The sequence below is a fragment of the Rhincodon typus genome, chromosome 27 (assembly GCF_021869965.1).
Source record: "Rhincodon typus isolate 14 chromosome 27, sRhiTyp1.1, whole genome shotgun sequence".
Lineage (NCBI taxonomy): Eukaryota > Metazoa > Chordata > Chondrichthyes > Orectolobiformes > Rhincodontidae > Rhincodon > Rhincodon typus.
In genome coordinates, this window is record NC_063358.1 from 34,490,461 (window position 1) to 34,501,027 (window position 10,567).

Genomic DNA, 10,567 nt, shown 5'->3' on the forward strand with positions numbered 1-10,567 from the left:
GGCTTGAGGTGGGAGGAGGGGAAAGGTGGGAGGAAGAACAGGTTAGGGAGGCAGGGACGAGCTGGACTGGTTTTGGGATGCGGTCGGGGGAGGGGAGATTTTGAAACTTGTGAAATCCACATTGATACCATTGGGCTGCAGGGTTCCCAAGCGGAATATGAGTTGCTGTTCCTGCAACCTTCGGGTGGCATCGTTGTGGCACTGCAGGAGGCCCAGGATGGACATGTCGTCTGAGGAATGGGAGGGGGAGTTGAAAAGGTTCGCGACTGGGAGGTGCAGTTGTTTATTGCGAACCGAGCGTAGGTGTTCTGCAAAGCGGTCCCCGAGTCTCCGCTTGGTTTCCCCGATGTAGAGGAAGTCTCTTGTTCCTATTTCTTTTGTTCTGACATTTTTTGTAAATCACCTTTCAATCTTATTTGAAGTGAACATCTCACATTGTATTCCTTGCAAAATCTTCATAAAATCAATCCACCTCCATGCTTTTTATGAAATACATCGCTGCATTCACTGCTCACCAAACCTAATCTTTGCAGCAAGCGACAGTTTGAAATATTAAACAGCCTGTAATGTAGGACTGGTTGGAAGATTTCTTTGTTGCATTAGACAGAATATGAGCACCCTCTGATTTGCCCCTGACCTGCCCCAGTTCCAATTTTACATTGTTCGCAGCCTGCATCCCCTCAAGCACAACTCGACACCAATCTTTCCACTTATTTTCTTTTAAATTCAGGCTCTCCATTCACACTTAGCCCTGAATATCACTTTCATTTTGAAGGCTAAAAGTAGACATAAAGTCTTTCTTATATAAAAATCCTGATTTTAAGAGCTATTTTTTGTCCTGAAGTGATACACTAAAAAGTTTCAGCAGGGGAATGATGCATGTATTTTTAAAAATATGTTACTTGTGCATTGTGAGTATGGTCGGTAAGCCCAGAAATTATTGTCCGTCTTTAATCACACTTGAGGAGTTCAGATGAGCCACCTCCTGAAACTATTGAGGTTCCCGTTGTGTATGTACACTCAGTGCTGCTACAGAGAGAGCTCCAGCATTTTAACCTAGCAACAGTGACTGAATGACTATATAATTCCAAGTTAGGATGGATTAGGAGTTGGAATAGAATTTGCAGCTTGTGGTGCCTCCAATGTACTCTAGTTGGTAGGGATCCTGGGTTTGGAAGGTGCTGTCAAAGGACTCTTGGTAAATTTCTGTAGTGCAACCTGTGAATGCGTGCACAGTTCCCACTGTGCATTACAGGTGAAAAAGGTGAATGAGTGAGGAACTGGACATCAAGCTAACTACATTGACCTGGATGGTATTTTTAACTTGGCTATTGACTGTTGTTGGAGCTGCACTCAGCCAAGTAAGAGGAAAATATCCCATGATACTTCTGATCTGTGCCCTGCAGATGGCAGACAGACTTTGGGGAGTAAGGAGTTACTCACTACAGAATTCCTAGCCACTGACTTGCTCTGATATCCACAGTATGTATATGGTCGGTGCAGTTAGTTTCCTGGTCAATGTTAATGCTATTTGAACATCAATGATCATTTTTTGGCACTTAGGTGGCACAAATATTGCTTGTTCAAGCCAGAATTTTATCCAGGTCATCCTGCATATGGACACAGTCTGCCACAGTATGTGAGAAATTGTGAATAGTGTTGAACATTGTGCAATCATCAGTGAACCCCACTGCTGACTTTCTGATGGAGGAAGGTCAATTGTTGGACATCAGTTTAGAATTAACTCTTCCATGTTCAGAGCTAAAACATTATACAGCACAAGGTGTGGCTAGTTGGCTCATTTTACCTTTGTTGGGTCTTTGAAAGAGCTATCCAATTAGTTCTGACTCACACACCAGCCTTTTTCCCCATAGACCTGCACATTTTTTTCTGTTTTTTCATATTTTTCAGTTTCCTTTTCAGTATTACTGATGAATCTGCTTCCATTATCATTTCATGGAGTGTAATCCACACCATAACTTATTGTATCCATCCTTAACATTATTAAGGGATAAATAGTAATATTATAGGATCATAGTGGGAAATCAAACAAGATTACATCTTATCGCTCAGAGCTTGAATCCAATGACAAAGTCAATTTATTGTAACGTTACTCTGACTGTCATCTAATTTTCAAATCTGCCTTCCATCACAGCTACTGAGCATGCTAGTTGGTGGAACGGATTAATCACACAAATTATTAAAGCACCCTTTACAATTAAATAGTTCTTATGGGAATGATGGATTAACATGAAAAGATCCTTTTTTGTATCTGCTAATCATGATTGGCATAAACTGCATACACAATGGGAAGCAGTAAAACCGATTTATTCTGCTTCAAGACATCTCTAATTCCATTGTGATTTGTCACTCATGAATTGTCAATAGTTGCTCATTCATTCAATAAGAAGGCTATGTTTCAATGTCACCACCCATATGCTCTGTGTGTGAAACATAACTCCATCTCTATAATGATATACTTCTTTTTCAGAAAAAACAGCTTGCATAGATTTTAGTTATCCTTCAGATGCGAGGTTGGGACCAAAGATGCAATTGTCACATGCAAGTAATGTGATTATGCCATTCATATCTGCTTTGTGCTTTCCCAATGAAGAGTATAATGATCAAATACTATTTAATGAGCTCCTATCAATCCAACTGTTCCTCAAAGCAGAGATAAAGAGAAATACAATTGAATTGATCTTGCTTTACAATATTCTTTTGGATTTTATTGAATTCATGTTCACCAAAACCACTAAACCCATTAAAATAAATTGGTTAATGATTTAGGAAGTACCATTATTTACTATTTTACCAACCATCGAATAACTACATATCAATATTTGAAAAACATTTCAATCATAGTTTAGCTGGTAGTGCTCTGTCTTTGAATCAGAAAGTTGAGAACTCAAATCCCACTCTAGTATTTGTGTACAGGAAAAAAGAAATCAAGGCCAGCATTCTACTGAGGGAGTACTGCACTATTCAGGGTGCTATCTTTCAGATGGTACATTACACTGAGGTCTCCTCTGCTCACTTGGGTAGTCATAAAAGATCTCATGAAACCATTGCAAAAAAAAGCTGGGATGTTGTCCCTGTGTCCTGGCCAATATTTACCTTTCACTAGCATCACACAACAGAATATCTGATCATTAGTTACCAGCAGGTGAGGTGGGTGAATCAGCTCCTCTCAATAAACAAAGATTTTGAATTCTGTTTAGTGCACTGATCTATCACACCTCAATGAGGATGTAGTTCACGCCATCAAAATTAAGGATCTAATTGCAAGGCCTTCCTTGAGTGGTAGAAATGGGAATTTCATTGCCTGCTAACCCTGAGAAAAATTAAAGTGTGACATTCAAAACACGCACAAACACATGCAGAAACTTTTAAAAAAGGGAAGGGTAAAGTAGGTTTTTTAGAGTTTGTTGAATCTGGTAGCCGAAAATATAGTCACAGACCTTAACCACTTGTGTAATGTCAATAAATTTCCCGCTGCACTGCTACTGTGATTTTGGAGCATAATTTCGAGCATCAACGATCTCCACTATCACTCGCCGCTCTCTTCTGACCACATGACTGGAGGAATGCCAGTAGCCCCTGAGGCTACAGTATATCTTTATTCCATTGCATTTCTTTCACCAAGTGTAATGTTCAAAAGAAAAAAAATGGTGCACTTTGTCTCCTGTGGTCAGCTGTTGTTGATTATATATTGCACACAAACCCAAATGATTTCAGCATCTTCAGCAACCACAGTGTTCCTTCCCTTTGAGAGGTGCAAGCTAATTTTGAGTAGGGCTTGGAAGTATCCTCTCAGCCTTCCTGCTGAACGCATGTAGCCAATGATCAGAGCGGGTAGTGTGGCTGCACTCTCACCGAAATGATTCAGCCAGCACAAATGGAAAATTGTACAGTGTGTTCACTGCACCCACTTTTGGGAGCTGTGCAATAAACCCCCAAAATAGGACACACTTTTTCCAACATACAGTTCCATGCATTAAATAATAATGACGTCTGTACACCGAGATCATGGTACAAGTCAATTCTCTTGACAAAGTCATTCTGAATTCGTAGCAGTAAATTACTTTAACTGTGCAACACTTCAACTGTATACATTCAAACTTAAAGCATTAATATTGCTTCCTCAATGAATGAACCATAGTCGGGAAACGTGCACTGAGGCTTACTTCAACTCATCACTGTTCAGCACAATATCTGTTGGCAAACATTTACCTCACTTTTTAAAATCAAGTTCTATTCTCAGATCAGATTAAGGGTCAGTGATCACTCAGTCGCCAGGTGGGTAAAGGTTTTTGAAATGAATTTTGTAACTGATTCTCTGGTAAATATGATTGTGTTCACAAATGCAGCCAGGTTGTTGGTATTTAATCTGTAAATTCATTAATTTGCTGGCTGAGAGAGGAAGGTGTAAGCAATGGCAGAAAGGATTTGCTGCATCTGCCAAGATATGGATATGAATTAAACGTGTCCTGCAGTACTACATTTAATAATGATACATTCTTACAATATGTCCTCACCAGAAGACTGTAATCCAAGTACACGACCTAAAGAGTTTTTGTTTTCAAATAGTATTAATTGAATTGTAGTAAAGCATTTATATGTGAGATTAGAGAAAACTCAGCAAAACATAATAAGCAATAAATTACCAAAGATATCCCCTGGTCTCTTCTGCTAAAGGGGTTGACTTTCACCAGGATATAGATCCACAAGTACTGGATACTAAACAGTGCCTCAGCCACTTTAAGCAAATCAAAACAAAATGTGGGAATAAAGAAGAATTATAGAAACTAAGTAAGGAGTTTGAACTGGGGACCAGAATGTATGCAGGTTTGTTCACTGTGATTACAGACACAACAGCTTTCAGCTCCAAAGCAGTGATGTAATCTGCTAACTGTTCCTGAGGGTAAACTTTGGTCCTTATTTCTAGGCTTTCAACTGTTACATTTATTTGCAATTATTTTGATGTCCTAAATGGACTGCAGGTGCATCCAGGCGATTATGCAGACTTTCAAACAGACGTTTAAATGATTCAACATGGAAACACTAACAAAATGCTTTGTTCGTTTTGCAACAGAAATCAAAAATTTCCACTTTTGAGAAGATGTGGGCCTTTATGAGCAGCAGGCAGCAAACTGCACTTGTTAAATCTAACGAAGAAGGAGTCCAGCGAGTTCTTAGTGCTGATTATGCCTTCCTAATGGAATCTACCTCCATTGAGTATGTCACTCAAAGGAATTGCAACCTGACCCAGATCGGTGCACCCATAGATTCGAAAGGCTACGGTATCGGAACACCCCTTGGTATGGGACAGTACTTCTTTCGTAAAAGTGGACTCACTGACCTTTTGTGCAGAGTTAGGTAGAATCTGTCTGTTAATAGTCAAATATAAAGCTTTTGTTAATAATTTCTCTCATGATTCAGAATCAAGTAACTTAAGACACAATTATTTTTGCAAAATCTACCTATTGTCAACTATGTTAAGTTAAAGAGTAAGGTATGTGGACCTGCTGCAAGATTAAAGCAAAGCAAACTTAATTTTGTAGTGTTGATGATGAATATGAAGTATAATTGTGCAATTATTGACAACACAAAATTCTGCCACTTTCTCTTCACACATTTTGCTGAGTTGAAAGGGCCTTCCTTTAATCTTTAGCAGCAATATCATCCAGACCTGTTGTCAGACTGACTTGAGCAACGGTCACATGAAATGCCCGCCACCCAACCCCACTTCATGCTGGGGACCACGGGTAGTGTGCCAAATTTTGCGGATGACACTAAGATGAGTGCAGACGACTCTGAACATTTGCAGAGGGATTTAGATAGTTTAAGTGAGTGGGCAAAGGTCTGGTAGATGGAGTACAATATTGATAAATGTGATGTCATCCATTTTGGTAGGAATAACAGTAAAAAGGACCATTATTTGAACAATAAAAAGTTGTAGCATGCTGCTGAGCAGAGCGACCTTGTTGTCCATGTGCATGAATCACAGAAGGTTGGTTTGCAGGTGCAACAGGTAGTTAAGAAGATGAATGGAATTTTGTCCTTCATTGCTACAGAGGTTGAGTTTGAAAGCAGGGAGGTTATGTTGCAGCTGTATAGGGTGCTGGTAAGGCCACACCTGGAGTACTGCGTGCAATTTTGGTCTCCTTACTTGAGAAAGGATGTACTGGCACTGGAGGGGGTTCAGAGGAGATTCACGAGGTTGATTCCGGGGTTGAAAGAGTTGACTTTTGAGGAGAGATTAAGTACACTGGGATTATATTCATTGGAATTTAGAAGAAGAGGGGGAATCTTATGGAAACATATAAAATTAAGAAGGGAAGAAATAAGATAGAAGGAGGGAGGATGTTTCCACTGGCGGGTGAAACTAGAACATGAGGGCATAGCCTCAAAATTAGGGGGACCAGATTTAGGACTGAATTAAGCGGTTGTGAATCTGTGGAATTCCCTGCCCAGTGAAGTAGATGAGGCTTCCTCATTGAATGTTTTTAAATCTAAAATGGGTAAATTTTTGAACTGTAAAGGAATTAAGGGTTGTGGTGAGAGGGTGGGTAAGTGGAACTGAGGCCATGAAAAGATCAGCCATGATCTTATTGAAGGGTGGAGCAGGCTCAAAGAGAAAGATGGCCTACTCCTGCTCCTGGTTCTTAGGTTCTTACTCTAAATTTAAAGTTATGGTCCAAACAAAAACATAATCTTGTAAACATCATAACTGAATGAATGACATTTCAGCCCTTTCAATCTTAGCAAACAGCCATGTGCCCCATAAGATTTTCATTGTGACTAATACTTAACCAAAATAATGAAGGGGGAAATAATGATGGTACAATTCAATCCTCTCCTAGTGTCAAAATCATTACTTCACAATGACTATCGACTAAAATTCTAGAGAAGTTGACTAATTGTGGGACAGCCACTGAGCAGTATTTCAAGATGCTGCACACAGTAGTGCACTGTGCTGCCACGACAGGTTTTTTAGCTCGACTTTGTCATTAATTGTTGTGTATCCCTGTCCTTCACAGGCTCACCGTATAAGGAAAAGATAACCATTGCTGTCCTGCAGCTTCAGGAGGACGGCAAACTGCACATGATAAAGGAGAAGTGGTGGAGAGGCAATGGCTGCCCTGAGGAGGAGAACAAAGAGGCTAGTGCCCTGGGAATTCAAAACATTGGTGGCATCTTCATTGTCTTAGCAGCGGGCCTTGTGCTCTCAGTGTTTGTGGCGATAGGAGAGTTTATTTATAAATTACGAAAAACTGCAGAACGTGAACAGGTAAGTAAGCAAGAATGAGTCATTTGCTCTCAATTACAGGGAGGGGAGACGTACAGAATTGTAGTGGTCTCCCTGTTTCCTTGGAAACTGGAGAGTTAATGCTGTAACTTCCATTCTTACCCCACCTCTTGGGTGTCCATGGCAACATGACTGATTCATTAGAGCCAGAGGCAGCTGTCTGAATTTACAACTTTCACCTTTTTTGGTTCTGAAGGTCAAAAAAAAGCATGAAAATATTTCAGCACGTGGGCAGACAGTGTGACCACAGAGCTATCTGGTAGTGTGTTCTGTTAGAGTTCATGATGCCTGTGAGGCTTACATTCATCTGAGTACGGCAGAAACTTGATCAACAACGTAGTAACTGAAATTTCAGCAAAGCGCTTGTTATATTTGACTTCTTTTGAGCTTAGTGAGTACATGTTTGTTAAGAAAAGTCACATAGGACATGGGGAACAGGCAAGGCACAATGGCTCAATGATTAGCACTGCTGCCTCACAGCACCAGGGACCTGCGTTCGATTCCAGCCTCGGATGACTGTCTGTGTGGAGTTTCATGTTCTCCCTGTGTCTGCGTAGATTTCCTCTGCGTGCTCCGGTTTCCTCCCAAAGTCCAAAGATGAGCAGATTAGGTGGATTGGCCATGCTAAATTGCTCATAGTGATGTACGGGCTCGGTGGATTGAAATGTGGGGTTACGGGGATAGGGTAGGGGGTGGCTTTGGATGAGATGCTTTCAGAGGGTGTGTGCAAACTCGATGGGCTGAATGGCCTCTTTCCACTCTGTTAGGGATTCCATGACAATGAAATTAGGCTGTAAAGAACTAAATCGGGAGCTGCTACAGGCAAAAAGCCTTCCTCTGCTAAAAATGGTACAGTTTCACAAATAGTGACAGTAAACAGGGCTCTTCAGAAATGAGCCAGAATGTTTTGGAACAGAGATCTGACATGCCTTAACATGTGAGTTTTCACTGTGAGAAAACAAGAAAAAGATGAGATTTTAGGTTTCAAGATTATCTAGTCTGGTGAACCCACTGCTTTTCCAGTACGCTTTAGATGAATACATTTGATAAAATTCAGATAGCACTGTACGCAGTGGATGAATGTTACCATCAATTAACAATTTACAAGAATTGCTATCCCAGCCAAAGTATTGCCAAAGGACTACTTAAGGAATGTTTTGCCTTCTTCACCACACTGCAATGAAACACTGGCCTACATCTGATACCCCATGTAGTAAACTCTTCACTTCAAACCTGCTTTTGTGGAACATTCCTAATTGGAAACAAGCAACAGGAGGTAAAATTAAATAGCTTGCAGCTCTTTTAAATATTTATTATTTTAATCATGCTTTTTCACCTGCTGCTTGCAAGCTGGGATAACCTTGCTTATGAACAGCTTTTATTGAAGACCAACACTTCAGAATTATATCTCTGCACACCTCACAGAGGCCAGAAGGCGTGCAAATATAGGCTTCGCGAAACAAAAAACAAATATGGTTGCCAAACTACAAATGTACAAAAATTATTTGGAGATTTTTTTTCCCTAGCCCACAGACTACTTAATAAGTAAGAACAAAGTGAGCCACATTGATGGAGAAAACAATGTTTGCAACATAACATTGCAAAGGATAGAGGCATTACATGGCTATTAGGACATATGAAAGGAATATCATTTGCCTGACATTTGTCTAGCTTTGTGTTACCTTTTATATTAAATGTACTGAGCTGGACACCAATCATTGTTTATTTTGTTTTCTATTCATTCATGAAATATTGGTGCCAGCATTTATCACCTTTAACTGAGGGCCTTTTGAAAAGGTGAATCACTTTCTTGAACTATTCAGTGTGTGTAGTGAATAGACTGCTGCAGCACTGATAGACCAGGAGATATGGCATTTTGATCAAAAGATGATGTATTCTGATGAACAAGCATTGTTTTGTAGATAAACAAACTGTACCTTTTTCTTATCACTTAATGCTATGGTGAACAGGGAAAAATATAAAAGGGGCCCAAGAGGCAACATTTTCACGCAGAGGGTGGTGTGTGTATAAAATGAGATGCCAGAGAAAGTGGTGGAGGCTGGTACAATTAGAACGCTTAAAAGGCAGTTCTGAGGAGGAGTCACTCAACCCAAAATGTTAACTCCCAGATGCTGCCAGCTTTTCCAGAAATTTCTGTTTTTTGTTTCTGATTTACAGCATCCGCAGTTCTTTCGGTTTTTGTTTTGTTATTTAAAAGGCATCTGGACGGGTACGTGAATAGGGTTTGGAGGGATATGGGCCTAGCACTGGCAAACGGGACTAGACTAGTTTAGAATACCTAGTCGGCATTGGATGAGTTGGACTGAAGGGTCTGTTTCCGTGCTGTACATCTCAGTGACTCTATGACAAACACCAAAATGACCGACAGCTATATATATGGGATTTTTGTTTTTAACTTCATTGTAACTGGTGCTGAATAATAAGATGGGCTGAAAAACTTGTGACTGATGTTTCCGCAGAGATCCTTATGCAGCACCATGGCCCAGGAGCTTCGGTTATCTCTCACATGCCAGCGGCGGGTAAAACACAAGCCGCAGGCACCAGTCATGGTGAAAACAGAGGCGGTAATTAACATGCACACATTCAATGACCGACGACTGCCCGGGAAGGACAACATGACCTGCAACACCGGGCTGACTCCAGTGTTTCCTTAGGAGTTGCGCAGCCTGTGCTGGGAGCAGAAGAGGGCACGGCTCTAGCACTGGAAAAAGTGAGAGGCTGGAGCTTTGTTTCAGAGACAGGGCCTGTCGGGCGTCAGAGGTGTTTCGATCAGAGCAAAAACCCCCAGAGCATGGACAATGCAAATATGCAACGCATGGAAAACAAAACAACAACAACAACAACACAGCACAAGGCTGCAGGTAGTGTTTCTGAAACTTCAACAAGGACAAATGTGGAACATCAGACTCCAAACTCTCAATGTGTGGGAAATTTCAGTGCTGATAGATTTGAAGAAATGGATCTGGGCAGTGGGCAGCAAGACAATCGAGGAAAGGAAGTGGCAACAATGCAATTACACGTTGGTGAGAACCTCCAGCATGGCAATAACGGCATGCATTCTGTCAGCTACAGCGATTGACTCAGACAGGAGGCATCTACAGATATTGATTTCGAGAGAACTGCACACAGTGCGTTCATTCAAGGATGCAGTTGACCGTTTAACACACAGCATGAAAAGTTGCTGTCTTGTCTCGGCAGCTGTTACTCCTTTATCTTTTACCTCAGTGCTATGCT

At 40.8% G+C, this 10,567-nt stretch overlaps 1 protein-coding gene across 1 annotated transcript in view; it reads left to right on the top strand.

The window, feature by feature from the left end:
* grik3 (glutamate ionotropic receptor kainate type subunit 3) overlaps positions 1 to 9,987 on the top strand; it is a 437,968-nt gene extending 427,981 nt beyond the window's left edge. The window contains exons 14-16 of the mRNA XM_048613095.1: positions 5,096 to 5,321; positions 7,044 to 7,294; positions 9,793 to 9,987. Of these exons, the coding sequence (XP_048469052.1) occupies positions 5,096 to 5,321; positions 7,044 to 7,294; positions 9,793 to 9,987 (672 nt within the window). The remainder of the gene's footprint in view (positions 1 to 5,095; positions 5,322 to 7,043; positions 7,295 to 9,792) is intronic.
* Positions 9,988 to 10,567: the final 580 nt, after the last annotated feature.